At 31.7% G+C, this 19,290-nt stretch overlaps 1 protein-coding gene across 1 annotated transcript in view; it reads right to left on the reverse strand.

Moving 5' to 3' along the window:
- Positions 1-19,290, reverse strand: part of LOC143052370 (uncharacterized) — a 46,481-nt gene that overhangs the window by 13,955 nt on the left and 13,236 nt on the right. Inside the window, exons 2-9 of the mRNA XM_076225377.1 lie at positions 18,879-18,950; positions 18,348-18,419; positions 17,411-17,482; positions 16,953-17,024; positions 16,421-16,492; positions 15,508-15,579; positions 9,092-9,240; positions 7,854-7,907 (exon numbers count right to left, since the gene is read on the reverse strand). Of these exons, the coding sequence (XP_076081492.1) occupies positions 7,854-7,907; positions 9,092-9,240; positions 15,508-15,579; positions 16,421-16,492; positions 16,953-17,024; positions 17,411-17,482; positions 18,348-18,419; positions 18,879-18,950 (635 nt within the window). The remainder of the gene's footprint in view (positions 1-7,853; positions 7,908-9,091; positions 9,241-15,507; positions 15,580-16,420; positions 16,493-16,952; positions 17,025-17,410; positions 17,483-18,347; positions 18,420-18,878; positions 18,951-19,290) is intronic.

Raw genomic sequence — 19,290 nt, forward strand, 5'->3', positions numbered from 1 at the left:
CACCAAAGTTCAAATGAAGTAGATGTAAGCAATTATAGGTCAACCGTACGCCTTCAATAAGGAGGAAAACCTATACCGTATAGTCGGCTATAAAAGGCCCCGACATGAAAAATATGAAAAAATCAATTTAACGACACATGCTTGTATATAATAAAATGCATGTAAAGACCTAATACACACTAGACAAAAAATCAACAGGTAAATATGGTAAAAGCGAAGTAATAATAACTTTGACTTATCGAATTGCGAACGAGTCAGTAACAAAGACCAGTTCATATCAAAATAAGTGTTACGTGAGATGGGAATGGGAGAAAATGATACCTTCTTGTAATTACGGTCAAGCAATACAGAATCATACTGTTTGCTAGAATTGCAAAAAACGGTAGGTCTGTATTGGCATATAATTTCCCGATCCTTCATTCGCGTATTTATAGCAATAGAAATATTGTGCTTTAAACAACAACAATATTATTGAATTCATTCAGCTTATTAACCTATCAATGTTTTAATCATTAAATCAATTTAGTTTCATATTGCAATTAATTCTAATCTGTAAACATGTCGGTGATCGATGATACTTACTACCGGTGTCATATGGTATTTTGAACCCAACGGAAATTTAACCCCGGGGTCAAAATACCACTTTGGTAAATAGACCCCCATGTATGGAAAATTGACCCCATGGTAAATTGACCTCCCCCTGGTTTTTTTTTCATTCTAGATAATTAGATAATTATGAGACAATTATACATGATTTCAAAGCTTATTGTGGTTTGAAAATCAGACATACAAAAAGTGGAGTTCAATTTTTCCATGGTAGGTAACAAAAAGTACCATGGCTTGGTATAAGTGCTCTGAAGTCTTTACCAACATAATATCATTCAAAATACTTATTGAAGCATTATAACTATACCATGTAACTTAAATGCTTTAATTATTTGATATCCTAACATATAAAGGGAGTTCAATTTTCCGTGGTAAAAAAGGGGAGGGGTTCAAATTACCCTGGCTCAGTAAAATAGTCAAAACATCTTTTTCAACATGTTTTATATATACCATACATTTATTAAAGTATTCAAACTTTGAAAGGCAGTTTGAAATAATATGATTTTTGAAGTTTGAGGTACATATGAGGGGGTTCAATATACCATGGCAAGGGTCAAAATACCATGGTTAAGTAAACATTTTGAAACGTCTTTTAAAACATGTTTTATATATACCATATACTTATTACAGTATTAAAACTTTGAGAAGGAGTTTGAAATAATATTATCTTTGAAAGTAAGAGGTGTATAGGAAGGGGGTTCAATTTACCATGACAAGGTGGGTCAAAATACCATGGCTTAGTAAAATTATTGAATCATCTTTCCTTCATGTTTTTTTTTTCATACCAACTACTTATTTTGACATTAAATAGTATTAAACACTTTATTATAGATTGAAATTCAGACATGTAAAAGGGTTGGGGGGGGGGGGGGCGAGGTCAATTTGACTTAGTAGAAGTTCAAAATACCACGACTAGAAATAAGTGCTATAAAGTCTTTACCAACATAATTTTCATTTAATATACTTATTGAAGCATTATAAATAGACCATGTAGTCTGACATCCTGACAACTTAAAGGAGGAGGGCCAATTTTCAATGGTAAGGGATCGATACCATGGATAAGAAAAAAAATGTTAAATCAATCTTTTCCAACATTTTTTGTTTCAGACACCTATTGAAGCATTCTAACTAGATTTGTTGCTTACATGCTTTAATATTTTTTTCTTACATTTAAAGTGGGGTAAATTTTTCATGGTAGCTAGGGAGTTCACTATATTATGTCTTATTAGCAAAGTGTTTTAAAACATTTACTTCCATAATGGTTTTCATTCAAGATACTTTTTTTAAGCATCATAACTAGTTTTATTTGTATATATTATAATAATTCTGTCACGGATTAAAATTTGAGTTTTATCATAAGATTAATCTTAAGTTGAAATTCTATGAAGATTCAAAATTTATAACAATTCTACAACAGGTCAAAATACACTGTAAACAGGGTTGTTGTAGACCATTCTGAAATATTGAAGTAAGCAAGTAATAATATACCCATACGATCAAATAAGTTTTTTCAGAAACAACATAAAGATAATTCTATATAATAAGTTCAAACAATTTTTAAAATTACATCTGAAATGTGGCGTTAATAATATGTGAACAATGCGACATCCTAATGAACCATTAGTGTATTGGACACATTTGAGGTGTTTAAAAAAAATGTATATAGCACACTTTTATTAAACAAAAGAACACTTCATTTTGACAATTCCAAAGATAATTGGAAAAGCCAAGTAATCATTTGTTTATAATAAGTAATGACAATTTGTGTTTTAATCAATTTTTTATGACAATCAATAATATACATGAACAATAGACTTTCACATCTTTACCATTTCCTTGGACCTTAAAATTTCAAGAAGTATAGCTATTCTAACTCCTATACATAGTAATAATACTTCAGTAAGTAGTTGGTATGTATTGAACATGCTTATAAAGATGTTTTGACAATGTTACTTAGCAATGGTATTTTGACCCCCCTGCCATAGTATATTGAACCTCCTACTATACACCCCAAATTCCAAAAATTATAGCTATTCTGACTCCTTTACACAGTAATAATACTCCAATAAGTAGTTTGTATGTATTAAATATGCTCATAAAAGATATTTGGAAAATTTTACTTAGCCATGGTATTTTGACCCCCCTCCCATGGTATATTGAATCCCCTCCTATACACGTCCAATTTCCAAAATTATAGCCATTCTAACTCCTTTACATAGTATAGTATAAGTAGTTGGTATGTATTAAATAGAGATTAATACGTGGCCTTTTCCATATCAGCCTGGGTATCATCCCGAGACCCCCATATCAGCCCGAGACGGAGTCGAGGTGCTGATATGGGTCGAGGGATGATACCCAGGCTGATATGGAAAAGGCCATGTATTAATCGCTTTATCATATACTTCCGACAATAGTTTTATGTACGGCAAATAAACAAATGCAATAAATAAAACAGTCAAAAACTTTATAAAGAAGTTAAATCATACATCAAATATACTATAATTGTCCAACAACAGCATCACTACCTCCATATAAATATGTATGGTATTATTTCCTATAGGGGCATTTTAAAACATTGAACATTTGGAAGAGTTTTATGATCATTATTACGCCGTGTTTGTTGTACTATAAAATGATTCATAATTGTCAATGGCATTTGTTAGCATGTACTAAACTATCCCCACAAAAGTTTCCGTAACTTTTGACGTCGTCATAAAAAATATCTAACGTCACAATGGAAAAGTAAACAACCGATACCGGAAACACCGAAAGTAACTTGCACGAGAGGCACTATTATGGGTTTTGTGCACGAGATGCACCTGATATGGGTTATCAGCCCGGGTGGGAAATTATGGTTTGTGTACTTCCGCTCATTACACATATGCAAAAGCTATCATAGCAATGCTAAGTATATGATAAACTTATAAAGTTGTTTGGAAAATGTTACTTAGCCATGGTATTCATCCCCTACTATACATCCTAATTTCAAAAATTATAGCAGTTATAACTCCTTTACATAGTATTATTACTGCAATAAGTAGTTGGTATGTATTTAACATGCTTATAAAGATGTTTGGAACATTTTACTTAGCCGTGGTATTTTGACCCCCTTGCCATGGTATGTTGAACCCACTACAATACACCTCCAATCTAAAAGTTAAAGCTATTCTAACTCCTTTACATAGTAATAATACTCCAGTATGTATTAAACATGCTTTTTAAGATGTTTAGAAAATGTTACTTAGTCATGGTATTTTGACCCAGATGATAATGAAAACATTAAATATGTCTGGACAACATTTCACGCATGTAGAGCGAAGACAAATGGTCATCCGCCTTTATATATTAGTCCACATTGACAACGTGTCTGGAAGAGATCAAATCTGTCACAACGGTTCGACATTCCATTAATACAATCCAGCAATGTATTAATATTTTCTGAGACATATATCAATTATCAATTGTGATCAATCCTTTCTTTACTTTTTCAGTGCAGTATTTCTAGCAGAACAAAAAATAATTGTATTTAAGGTCTTCGTATCGAAATGGCATAGTTGATTGGTTAGACAACTGTGGTTGAACAAGTGTTCAATCAAAGAAACATAGTACTTCATGAACAGCAGATTATTTTAAGAGGCTCTAATGCATCACGAACAAGACATTTGGATGAAGTTACAGTAGGTGTACTTCTCATTCGTATGTAAAGATCATGACATAATGTTTACTGAGGAACGAGACACTGGTGAGAACTATGCAATATTTAAAGAATAGAGATATAAGAGGGAAAGTGACAGTCAACTTAGCCACAAATAATCTGTAAAAATTAAATGTTGATGTAAGATCATTAAGAGAATGTTCTTTCTAAGTATATAAAGATTCCATTATACTACTTTTTCATTAGGTCTTTCCATTTTCTCATCCAAATTATGGCTTCCATTACCCGTGTGTGATATTATGCCATTTAACTATACAGTTTAAGTGTTGGAAACGTAATTTGAAAACTGTAAATGTAGATCAAGCCATGAGTAGAATTACACACTTGTAAAAGGGGAAGGTAGGGCAATCAGATTGACCATCAATATTGCTAAACTACAACATGTAATAGCGTTTATCTACAAATGGCCATTGTAATTAACACGTTTCAATCAAGCTTTGAAATAATATAACTTGATTAGGTAATCCAAATTATGTTCTACACCAGGAACAGTTTAAAAGCAAATTAACAACATTCTTAAAGCATGTGAAAGCTTTAGGCGGCGAATGTTTCGGCCTTTTACCCGGAGTGTTACTTCGAGTGAATGCGGATGTCATCTATTCTATTGGACATTTATCACAAAGGTATCAGCATTTTGTAATGAGCTAATAAAATGTGCTTGCCGGATAACACGGATGTCACAGTAGATTAAAATGCGCGAGGATAATGATGTTTTTTACAGTCCTGTTTAACATTTTGTTGACAGTGGGGTAAAGATTAAATGGGTTGTCCTTGAGAAACATTTTGATAACTGCTGTTAAAATATGTTGTTGTTTAGATAATAAGAAGACAGCGAAGATACATAGGCACTAAAAAATCATTAGTAAATCAAAACCGGATAATAACATGAATAAAAAACGGACCAATAGCAGTCAAGAAATCACTACACACAATTTTTTTTTTAAATGGGCAACATCAACCCTACTTGTTTAGATAGATTGATGAGTAATATCCAGTAATTGGGCATATATCATGTACTAGTAATGGTGAATTTATAAATGTATATTGTCTAACCCTTAGAATCCTTAGAACATGTAAAAACCATTGATACATTGAAATTATTATTTAGACTTGACCGAATGTGAACGTTTGAAATGAATTAAGGTTTTCCATGCCTGTACGATGGATAAACAAGACTTTCAATAGTTGACAACAGACATTGAAAAAAGAGCAGGTAAAAATTAATACAACAAATAAACCGAACTCCAAAGAAAATATAAAACGGAAAGTCCCTTAACAATTGGCAAAATAAAAAGTTCAAACACATCAAATGAATGGAAAACAACATTGAAAGCATAAACAACACAAGTACCTTTTCGTCAAATCTAGAGGTTATCGCATGTGTTCCGGAAGGGTGTGTAGTTTTGGGTCAACTGGATGCACGCGTGATGTTACTCATTGCAAGTTGGTGTTTAGGTGGCAAGGAAAAGTGGAACATATCCATTATCAGTTGTGACCCAGATATAACTTAACGGTGAAACAAATTTTGATGGCGTCCTGAAAACGTTCAAATGTTTCCATTTATGGGATCTTTGATTAAATTTTCCTGCAAGCAACTTCCATGAATCATGGAAACGCAACCCTTAGAATATTGTATGAACTGAAAAGTGCAATTCGATGGAAGAAATAAATATCAGCAAAGCCTTGTCTTAGTTTTGCTCATTTTCATTTTTTGGCGGCCATTTCGATCCACGTCATATTCTTTATGTGCCTGTCCCAAGTCAGGAGCCTGTAGTACATTGGTTGTCGTTGTTTCATATTTTTCTCATTGTTGAAATTCGATGGATCATTCTTAAGGACTGAATCCAAATAATCGTCGGGCCAACCAGAATAACTAATGTTATTAAAACTGCATTCCGATTAACACTGATATACCATTAGTCTCTTTGTTTCATCTTCAACTGACCTAATCACAAACTTATTCTGCTGCAGCATGGAAAATTATATGAACATGATTTCATCAGAAATCAGATGACGCTTTTTTATTAACTAAGACGTGAGTCAAAAACTAAAATGTGCACCAAATCAACGAAATTTGTGATTTATGTGTGAACCTACCAAAGCATCTGAAGGTTCGAGTTGCAATACAACAAGAACAAATATTTTTAACATTGTTAGATAAAGAACAGTAACCAATCATCCATTTATATTGCACTATCCTTTGGCCGGTCTCTCTGTCAGTTGACTGATAATGCATGCTTGTGTGTTATTTCAAACATTAATCAATAATCGATTCATCGATGCCAGAATGATTCAAATGATATATTTACTCGGAAAATTATCAGTTGATAAATTAATGTATGATTTTAACAAACTTAGGTTACAGGTATATTGTGCAGGGGGAATGAACGATAGACGGCTCTCATTGGTTATCTTTGTTTAAATCCCTAGATATGAATATTTACATACCATTACACCATGAAACTAACAAGAATATAAACGTAGATACCGAATGTATCACCGATCTTAGTCAAAGTCGCCGTTTTGAAAGAAATTCAGACACAATGAGCATCGATGAAGCATAGTATTTCATTAAGAAAAGAAGTTTGATAAAAAATAAAAGAACAAGCTGAAAAATATGTTTACGGGTTTAGCTAAGGTGCTTAAATAACGAGAGACACTAGACTAAGCAAATGTGGCGCTTCAAATCAAGAACGCAATTGATGCGATGTTTTTTTCAACTAAGAATAAAGTCATCATATTTTTCATAACGTCATGACTTACTTAAAACGTTGGATTACCTTTTATATGTTTTTAAAAGATTTTGTTTGATTATTTTTTGCTTTCATTTATACATGGTTGTCAAATTTGAACTGATCGGCAGACATCTGGAAAATGACCGCCATGTTGGATTTTTCAGACTGGGTCCATAGCTTGAATTGACTACCAAATATATATCTGCCATTGTGCAATGTTTCGTGCTTTTGTCATCAAACCAACAATTATTTTAAAAACATGCATTAATCAGTTGACCTATTGTACAGATGTTTTGAGTTAAGCCTATTGCGACTGATTTTTAAAGTTTATTTTCATGCTGTGTTGTTACACTACTGTCCCAGGTTAGGGGAGGTTAAATGTGTTAAACCATGCCGCATTCTGCATTCCAAATCATGAGCGGTTGTCGTTGTTTCATGTTTTTCTCATTGTTAAAATTCGATGGATCATTCTTAAGGACTGAATCCAAATAATCGCCTTCCAACCAGAATAAAAAATGCTAATAAAACTACATTTCGATTAACACTGATACACCATTAGTCACTTTGTTTCATCTTCAACTGACCTAATCACAAACTTATGCTGCTGCAGAAAAAACACTACGCACAAACTTGCTTCCGTTATTACTTGACAGGTCAGATAAAATGTTCTGAATGGAAAAAAAGATAAGTTTGTTGCCGTTTTGAGGATGAATTTAAATATTTAAGAAAAATAAATAAATATATATTATTTTAAAATAACCTTTAAGTTACATTTCTTATTATAACACTGTACTCACCAGATGAGGAACCAACGTTGCTGTTGGTAGTATACAACGTGCTTGTTTCTGTTGCTGTAAATGAATCTTATATGTATCAATAATTAAGACTTATGATATGAGTATAAATATAGTTTTGTACATTGTTCAATGAGACAGAAAACAGACAATGAAATAAGCCACAGTCATCGGAAGAACTAATAACTATGTAAGTATGGTTTGATGTTTTAAATCATATTCAAAGCTTTTATTTTAGACATTTTATGACAAATTATGTGAACATGATTACATCAGAAATCAGATGACGCTTTTTTATTAACTAAGACGTGAGTCAAAAACTAAAATGTGCACCAAATCAACGAAATTTGTTATTTATGTGTGAACCTACCAAAGCATCTGAAGGTTCGAGTTGCAATACAACAAGAAAAAACTATTCTTAACATTTTTAGATAAAGACCAGTAACCAATCATTCGTTTGTATTGAACTATCATTTGACCGGTCTCTCTGTCAGTTGACTGGTAATGCATGCGTGTGTGTTATTTCAAACATTAATCTATAATCGATTCATCGATGCCAGAATGATTCAAATGATATATTTACTCGGAAAATTATCAGTTGATAAATTAATGTATGATTTTACCAAACTTAGATTACAGCTTTATTGTGCAGGATGTACGATAGACGGCTCTCATTAAGTGTCCCTAGAAATTTTCACACCCTCAGTACTCCATTACACCATGAGGCTAACAAGAAAATAAACGTAGATAGCGAATTTATCACCGATCCTAGTCAAAATCGCCGTTTTTAGAGAAATTCAGACACAATGAGCAAAAATGAAGCATAGTATTTAAAAAAAAAAAGAAGTTTGATAAAAGAAAGGACAAGCTGACAAATTGTTAACGGGTCTTAGGTGCTTCAATAACGAGAGAAACTAGACTAATAAAACGTGGCGCTTCAAATATAGAATGCGATTGACACGATGTTTCTTCAACTAAGAATACAGTCATCAGTCATCATGTAGAAAATACCAAATTAAATTTTCAGTGAGCCCAACCATTGCATAGGAATGTCTGTGCAGTTACCGGGGTAATTTCCAGTAACGCCCAGGTATATTAGTTAGTAACGTCCGAGGATAAGTTTTTTTTACGACGCATCATTAACCAATCGATATTAAAGAAATGTATATGGGTATTGGGATTACTGTTTTACTTTTTGGACAATTTCTTTTTCAAATTATCATTTATTTGTAGTATCGTACCTGTGCAATTGGTGAAATCAAAGGCGACTACCGTTATACTTGTTCCAATACACGTTGCACCTGCAGTCCCCAAATTCTGATTTTGAAGAAATAACTTTAGTTGTGACATTTCACAGTTGCCGCAGTTCAATGGATTCTGAGACAAAAGCCTTTAAAAAGACAATACATTTAAACTTTGAAATAATTCTTTTCACAGCGTTCATGGAGAATTAACATTATCCATGCATCATTGTTTGTGAATAAGATTATTCATCAATCAATCAATCAATAAATCAATCAATCAATCAATTAATATACATACCCATTATTGCAAAGGGATTGCTTTTACACGAAGATAACATAGCAACCGAAAGAAAGTTAACAATTCGGTTTAACATACTGTTCTACTTCAAATAATTCAACGAATTGAATGTACAACTGTTTTCAAATTATTTATGTGAGAATGATTCCTAACTCTTAATCCATAATGTAATATAATGCAAGAGCGCCTTAACAATGTGTACTTTAAAATATTTAAAGATGAAATTAATTAGAGCGAACTGTATGTTTGGCCATTTTATTATTGATTCTTGTTAAATGAGAGAATTCATGCGGTTCACATCTATGTTAAATCACTCGATAAGGGAATTAAAATATTACAAAATATCGTGATCAATTAAACAAATAGCCAAAAGTAAAATCACAAAAATACCGAACTCTGAGGAAAATTCAAAACGGGATGTTCCTTATCAAATTGCAAAATCAAACGCTCAAACACATCAAACGAATGGATAACAACTGGTGCAGTCATTTTGTTTATGAAGAAAATGGTGGATTAGCTAGCTAAACCTCTCACTTGTATGACAGTCGCATAAAATTCCATTATATTGACATTATATTGATGTGTGAACAAAACAAAAAGACATTATAGGTAAACATGTCAAAATGTTCTTTGGTACCCCTGGTTCATCAACTTTCTGCTCAGTCACTGATAGAAAAATCGAAGGTATGACACTCAGTATAAATATACCACTTTTGCAATTAATGTTTGCCAATTAGAAAGCAGCTTGCTCGTGATTACAATTGTAAATGTTAGACTGTAGAGGATCTATATAAGTATAGTTTAATGCTTAAATGATGTTCATTCATGCACTACAAAAAGCAAAAACAGATGAATAACTTGCATTTTAAAACAACCCGCAACACGAACGGTTTGTACAATATTATAGGTTCCACATCTGTAAATAAAGACAATGCAATTTCCCATAGGAACTCCTTTTACGGCTCAAACTGTGCCAATTTTACTGTAAAGTTTAATAAAAAAATATATGCCAGAATGGAAAGTTTATATGCACTACTATTTTTTTCAAAGGTCAAAACAAGGGGTTTGTGGCATATTTTTAACATTTATATGCCTCGAACTTCTAAGAGTATAAACGTATACTATAATTCTGTACTACCCCTCCCTTCACTTTGGGTCGTCTTCAAAATTCAATTTGGCTGCTATTCATATGTTTTTAAACTGGTAACATTCCCCAGTTGTTTTTTCTACAAGATGAAGAATAGAGATCATATCTGGAAACCAGTAGGTAAACAAAACAAAATATCTATGAATATTAAATTCCTCTCCAAAAGAGGCGTGGTATGTGAAAGAGCTGTATTTACAAAGTGTAACCTATAGTAGTCGACATTCAGTGTACGCAACCTGCGACACATATCATGTGTATATGTACGTATATTTGAAAAAATTTGTAACTGCTTTGAAATTGCGACAGTAGTGTACTTTTGTACGCGTTTATTACGGCATTTCGATTTTGAAATTGAAACCGCGTGCAAAATTTACATGCAAAGAGTTATATTTTCATAGAAAGTTTTGTATATCGATTTATTTAAATGTAAAAGATCAATTTACCTATTAAATCTTATTTTACACATTACGAAAAGGCAATATCTTCATGAGAATGTTAAATCAAGTTATGTTTCAGAAGGTATGATATTTGAATAAAAAAACAACATTCACAATGTTAAGAACACTTTTATTTTCCTTTCATACTTTTCCAATTATTTATCTCAGGTGAGTTGGAAGGGTAGACAAATCCTGCTCCACTAACGCTACCATTTACATTTTAGTTACGGATCAGTCAATGAAATGACAAGTAATTTAAACATTTAACGACTTTTGACCACATCAGTTATCCTCTAAGAAAAGATATTGATGATCTTATTATAGAAACACTTTTAAAAATGACAATCAGATTTTTGGAATGGAATTGCGCTATAATGTTGTAAAAAGAAGCCTATATTTCGTCTTTTAAATAAACTCATCATATATACCAGGACTAAATTTAGTATATACGCCAGACGCGCGTTTCGTCTACAAAAGACTCATCAATGACGCTCGAATCCAAAAAAGTTAAAAAGACCACATTAAGTATGAAGTTGAAGAGCATTGAGGACCAAAATTCCTAAAAGTTTTGGCAAATACAGCTAAGGTAATCTATGCCTGAAACTGAAACGCATGCACCGTTATTAGCAATCAGTCATTTTTGTGTTTTTGGATGAGTATTTTTTCATAAAGTGTAAATAATAAAAGATACTTTAACTTTTGTTTGTGTTGAAACAACTGCATATTTCAAGTTGAATAAGAGTGCAATCATTTCTACATTTTTATGGAAATCAGGAACCGTCATTTGATATTACTACATTCTGTATATCAGAAAGGACTGTTTTTATACAATATAATACATCCTGGTATCTATTTACGATGAGTTTATATACATATAAGAGAAAACATACTAAAATAATTTTTCGAATCATTTAAGAATGACTATGAAATTCACGAACCGTACTAGATATAAGTACCTTTTGTACACCAGTATGGGTTGTTTTTCATAAAATATGATGAATATAATAAACTAACAAATTTTTTTTCGAATTGTTTAAGAATGTTCATGGTTTGTGATAAAATATGTATAAAATAAAGATATAGATACTTATAGCTTGTTGTTCGGTGTGAGCCAAGGCTCCGTGTTGAAGGCCGTTCATTGACCTATAATGGTTTACTTTTATAAATTGTTTTTGGATGGAAAGTTGTCTCATTGGCACTCACACCACATCTTCCTATATCTACTTAAACTTTCATTTGCGTTGAATAAGACTGCAACAATTTCTTCATTTTACGATTCCGTAATTTTGTAAGAGGTCAACTTGACGAACTCAGTCAGAATGATCAATCCATCCAATCCGTCCGATTAGTCAAAACGATTTGTATTCTGATAAGTCTGACTGATTAATGACGTCACTGATCGATGACAGATTGCTAATTGCTAGCTGCTTGCTAAAAAAGTAACGCCGAAGATTTCAAATACGGTTCTTCAAACCAGTATTTTTAATACTTTGCTACTCATTACACATGCATATAAGCAGCTGAATGATATACCTGTTTAAAAACCTGTTTAACATATTGAATATCTTCTTAAGGAATGACTGTAATATTTTTTCTGTCTATGAAGAAATAACATTAAAAATTTGGTGTACACTGAATAACGCGCGTAGCGGGTTATTTAACACTGTGCACCACATGTTTTATGTTATTTCGAATAGACAGAAAAAATATTAGAGTCATTTCTAATAATTTAATTCTAAATTCCATTTTAAACCGTAGAAAACCATGAAAAAACGTTGATGACGTCACGGTCACATGACTAAATTATGTTTATGGGCTGATAACAAAATAACGCCAGCCAATCAGAAGACGATTACATCCAAAATTAAATTATGTACTTATAATCATGATAATAAAACAAAAACTCAGTATCAAAAAGGACATTAGGTAAGGTTGCCAATCAGACAACTTTCCACCAGAGACCAAATGACTTTGATGCTAGCAACAATTGGTCACCGTACAGCCTCGAACAATCAGCAAAACCCATGTCAAATAGCAAACTATGAAAGTCTCGACATAACAAAATGAAAAAAAAGGTAATCAGTAAAACCAACAGTCTCATTTATACACAAAAACAACACATACAGAAAATGGCCGATCAAACCTTTTCCTAACCTAGGGCCGTGTTGTTACAGCCAAACTATAAAGATCAGTGAAAAATGTTGCCTCTTCAGATCGATATAAAGCCCCCTAAAACAGCTTACTCATAGTTACTGAAAAGTAGTTCCTAGACAATAGCAATTTATGTTCTTAAAACAGGCTTATATTGAAGGTTTTGCAGTTGCTCAAAATACCGCCCTCTGCGAGAATGGACCCTTTTGCTTTTCTGTGTTAAAAAGGCAGATCGATATTGTCAATATAAGGAAGACCATAACTTAAGGAGGGATAGATAAAACTCGAAAAGAAAAATATGATCTGAGTACAGTAAAAAATAAGTCGAACTTAATTACCGTTTGAAGTCATGTTGAAATGCCAACATGGCCTTGCTCCGAAATCGGTGGCAAAATTGAAATCGGTGATCTGTGTTAAGCTGTTGCATCATATCAAAGAACTAGAAACTCTGCTGCTTTTTTTGTTTAAGAAAATGTTAAACGTGATAATTGTAATCTTACATATGACTACAAATAACTAGTAATATATTGAAAAAATGAATATTAATAATAATTTTCCCAACCCGGGAAAGATTCCATATGCTCAGGAATAACTTTCACGCAAACAATTGTATTGCACAAGATGCCCCTTTCGACAATTGATGTATCTTCAATGTTGTTCGAGTCCAAACAAAACGTAATACAAACGTTAAATTAAGAGCTGACAAAAAGCAAAAAGTATAGTCAAACTCGTACAAGCAATCGGAGCTATCCATGAATGGTATTTCTCTTTTGCGAGATAAATTTGAAGTCATATTTTATAAAAATAACTTACGTACCATTTACCGGCATTTGTGTTTTAAAAGCTTATAGTGAAAACAGAATTCATTCGAATATTGAAACGGTAGTGTTCGATTTACATTTGGGTGTAGAGTTTTATGGACTGCTGTTTGTCTGTTTTTTTTTATTGGTCATGGTGATATCTTAGACTCTTTGATTTGCGATTTGAGATAGTTCCATTGATACCCTTTGTTCACATTAAAGACACTTATTGCAGAAAAGAGAACATAGCAATTTTACTCATGCTTTGGATCAATTTTAAGGGGATTTCTTTTTAATCTAAAATTTTAGAAAAAAATTAAAAAGTGGGAGTTCAAACCAACAAGTTCTGCCATTTGATTTTTCTTCGCCACTTTCATGAGTTGAAAAATAAATGTAAAATAATATAAACTCCAATCATCCCAAAAAAAATCAAAAAAATCGCTGCAAAATCAAATAGAGAGGACACAAAAATAATTTACGAAAATAAGTCAATTTAGTTACGTTCATACATGTACAACCAATTCAAAAAACATGATAAATTCAACAGCAATTTTCAATTTTCACAGCTGTGTTAACATTTTACATAAAGTTGGACTTAGTTGCAACCATTTATTTATATATATATCATTTGTGTGCATGGACTCTTTTTAGTACGCAACTTTTACAGTCAATTAGGAACAGATGACCTCCCAGAAGTCATCTAATACTAAAACGCCACTACGGTTTTCTTAATACCTTTGATGAAAATGTCATATAACAGCATAACCAAGTAACATTGGGCTCGTAGTCGTCAAAGCAATATCTATCTTTCATCAAAAGTTTTAGTTACGCAAATGTATTTGTTACGTGCTAGTAATCTGCAACACCAAAAGTACTATATTTTGTCAGAGTAGGCTTCCATAAGAAATATAATTATAACTAGAATTAATGAAAATAACTTTGTTTTATGTTAATGCGTTCGACGCGTTTTTTGTTGATCAACCCTCTTGGGGACGTTCGATGGACCGAAGGCTGTCTGTTTGACATCCAATGGGAAATTAAATATATATTCAGGACGAGATCACGATAATGTGATATGAATACAGAACCGTTCCATGATGTTTGGAAAATATTTCAGTCAAAACTGTGTTCTATGCAGCTTCTTAATTATTCATTTTTCAACTAACATAATTCTCAATTCATTATCTATATTTTGCACAACAGAATTTTTTTGATTTTTTTGCTACATCTCCATTCTGATCTTCATAAAAAAACATAGACATGCCTATATTCCCAAAATAATCGATTGTACTAAGTATACATTTTAAACATCAAAACCTTGGACATTTTTACCACTACATTGTTGATATTTTTGATATAGACACAATTATAAGCGTGATAATAAGTACAACAAATAGATGTATACCAGTGTAGACAGACTTTAGTGACTTTTCTACTCTATAAATATTTATGAAGTCGTTTCATTAAGGCCATTTCTGTATGTATTATTTTTATGTAATCATTTGAATGTTAGATATAGATCCTTCAAAACGTGTTAACATATGCACGGATAGACGTTTCTTATCATACAGTGTACTTACAGTGTCTTTAGAGCAGTCAAGTGTTGAAATACATTCGGCACTAGGTTGGTTATCAGATTGCCATCCAGATACCTGACAAATAACAATTTTTTTCAGTGTTAAGCGTTTTATTTGCTATCTCGTCAATTCAAACATATTTTCATGGATAATAGTTACCAACTGCATGTGAGGTAGAGGATTCATAAACAATTAACTTATATTTCTTTAAATGATAATATCTCTGTGACAAAACCCAAATGGTCTTTAGCTATTATACTTATCCATATTTTAGTATTTCTTGTAAACTGTACAATGTAAACGTATGATAAAATGATATATGAACGAAATGTATTCCTTGCTATGAAAGTTGACATTTTTTTGTCATAAAAATTCAATAAATAAAAGTATTGAAGAAATACCTTCTCAAAATGAAATTTTATATGAAATATGGATAAAAAATTAGGATAAATATAATGCGACAGCATACTACCAACAGAAAGCGGTACTTTTTTTGTTGGAATAAATATACTTACAAATTTTTAAGAGCCGCCATGCCTTGGAATGAATTTACATTAATCTCAGTTATTTGATTGTCTCGTAGGTTCATGTCAGTCAAATGGATTTAAATGATGTTCGTAAAATATTTCAGCCAAACTGTGTTCTACGCAAATTCACACTCAGTAAAAATGTCACAATCGGCAATACAATGAAATAATAAACAATACAATAAAAACGAAAAAACAAACGGCATGATGTAGGACAACACAATAAATGAAAGAAGGTTAATTATCTGATTGACCATTAAGAAGTCGTTTCATTAAGGCCATGTCTGTATGTATTATGTGTATGTAATCATTTGAATGTTAGGTATAGATCCTTCAAAACGTGTTAACATATGCACGGATAGACGTTTCTTATCATACAGAGTACTTACAGTATCTTTAGAGCAGTCAAGTCTTGAAATACATTCAGCACTAGGTTGGTTATCCGATTGCCATACAGATACCTGACAGATAACATTTTTTTCAGTGTTAAACGTTTTATTTGCTATCTCGTCAATTCAAACATATTTTCATGGATAATAGTTACCAACTACATGTGAGGTAGAGGTTTCATAAACAATTAACTTTTATTTCTTTCAATGATAATTTCTCTATGACAAAACCCAGATGGTCTTTAGTTATCGTATCAAGTTAGTTACAAGATTATACGAATCCATATTTTAGTATTTCTTGTAAACTGTACAATGTAAACGTATGATAAAATGATATATGAACGAAATGTATTCCTTACTATGAAAGTTGTAATTATTTGTCATAAACATTCAATAAATAAAAGTATTGAAGAAATACCTTCTCAAAATGAAATTGTATATGAAATATGAATAAAAGATGAGGATAAATATAATACGACAGCATACTACCAACAGAAGGCGGTACTATTTGTGTTGGAATAAATATACTTACAACTTTTCAAGAGCCGCCATGCCTTGGAATGCATCTACCTTAATTTCAGTAATTTGATTAGTATTCAGGTCCCTGAAAAATAATAATTTACAGTGTACTGCTACATCTCCATTCTGATCTTCATAAAAAAGCATAGACATGCCTATATTCCCAAAATAATCGATTGTACTGAGTATACAATCTAAACATCAAAACCTTGGACATTTTTACCACTACATTGTTGATATTTTTGATATAGACACAATTATAAGCGTGATAATACGTACAACAAATAGATGTATTCCAGTGTAGACAGACTTTAGTGACTTTTCTACTCGTTAAATATTTATGAAGTCGTTTCATTAAGGCCATTTCTGTATGTATTATTTGTATGTAATCATTTAAATGTTAGGTATAGATCCTTCAAAACGTGTTAACATATTCAAGGATAGACGTTTCTTATCATACAGTGTACTTACAGTTTTGTTAGAGCAGTCAAGTCTTGAAATACATTCGGCACTAGGTTGGTTATCAGATTGCCATACAGATACCTGACAGATAACATTTTTTTTAAAGTGTTAAGCGTTTTATTTGCTATCTCTTCAATTCAAACATATTTTCATGGATAATAGTTACCAACTGCATGTGAGGTAGAGGTTTCATAAACAATTAACTTTTATTTCTTTCAATGATAATTTCTCTGTGACAAAACCCAGATGGTCTTTAGCTATCGTATCAAGTTAGTTACAAGATTATACGAATCCATATTTTAGTATTTCTTGTAAACTGTACAATGTAAACGTATGTTAAAATGATATATGAACGAAATGTATTCCTTGCTATGAAAGTTGAAATTTTTTGTCATAAAAATTCAATAAATAAAAGTATTAAAGAAATACCTTCTCAAAATGAAATTTTATATGAAATATGGATAAAAGATGAGGATAAATATAATGCGACAGCATACTACAAACAGAAGGCGGTACTTTTTTTGTTGGAATAAATATACTAACAACTTTTCATGAGCCGCCATGCTTTGGAATGAATTTACATTAATCTCAGTTATTTGATTGTCTCGTAGGTTCATGTCAGTCAAATGGATTAAAATGATGTTTATAAAATATTTCAGTCAAAACTGTGTTCTATGCAAATTCACACTCAGTAAAAATGTCACAATCGGCAAAACAATTAAATAATATACAATACAATAAAAACGAAAAAAACAAACGGCATGATGTAGGACAACACAATAAATGAAAGAAGGTTAATTATCTGATTGGCCATTTAAAAGTCGTTTCCTTAAGGCCATTTCTGTATGTATTATTTGTATGTAATCATTTGAATGTTAGATATAGATCCTTCAAAACGTGTTAACATATGCACGGATAGACGTTTCTTATCATACAGAGTACTTACAGTGTCTTTAGAGCAGTCAAGTCTTGAAATACATTCGGCACTAGGTTGGTTATCAGATTGTTATCCAGATACCTGACAGATAACATTGTTTTAAGTGTTAAGCGTTTTATTTGCTATCTCGTCAATTCAAACATATTTTCATGGATATTAGTTACCAACTGCATGTGAGGTAGAGGATTCATAAACAATTAACTTATATTTCTTTAAATGATAATATCTCTGTGACAAAACCCAGATGGTCTTTAGCTATCGTATCAAGTTAGTTACAAGATTATACGAATCCATATTTTAGTATTTCTTGTAAACTGTACAATGTAAACGTACGATGAAATGATATATGAACGAAATGTATTCCTTACTATGAAAATTGTATTTATTTGTCATAAACATACAATAATAAATGTATTGAAGAAATACCTTCTCAAAATGAAATTGTATATGAAATATGAATAAAAGATGAGGATAAATATAATGCGACAGCATACTACCAACAGAAGGCGGTACTATTTTTGTTGGAATAAATATACTTACAAGTTTTCAAGAGCCGCCATGCCTTGGAATTCATCTACCTTAATCTCAGTAATTTGATTCTCTTTCAGTTCCCTGAAAAATAAAAATCTACATCTCCATTATGATCTTCATAAAAATAAATTACGTAGCATAAAGAAAGCTACTGAAGATGATACCAAGCTGTTTTAAAATGTGTTACTTGATTGCATATGACGCACAGACATAAACGAAAAAATAGACATGCCTATATTCCTAAAATAATCGATTGTAATGAGTAAACATTTAACTTCAAAACCTTGGACATTTTTACCGTTACATTGTTGATATTTTTGATATAGACACAATTATAAACGTGATAATAAGTTCAACAGATAGAACTATACCAGTGTAGACAGACTTTAGTCTGTTTTCATCTTGTAATGTACTATTATAC

This window comes from Mytilus galloprovincialis, chromosome 11 (assembly GCF_965363235.1).
Source record: "Mytilus galloprovincialis chromosome 11, xbMytGall1.hap1.1, whole genome shotgun sequence".
Taxonomy (NCBI): domain Eukaryota; kingdom Metazoa; phylum Mollusca; class Bivalvia; order Mytilida; family Mytilidae; genus Mytilus; species Mytilus galloprovincialis.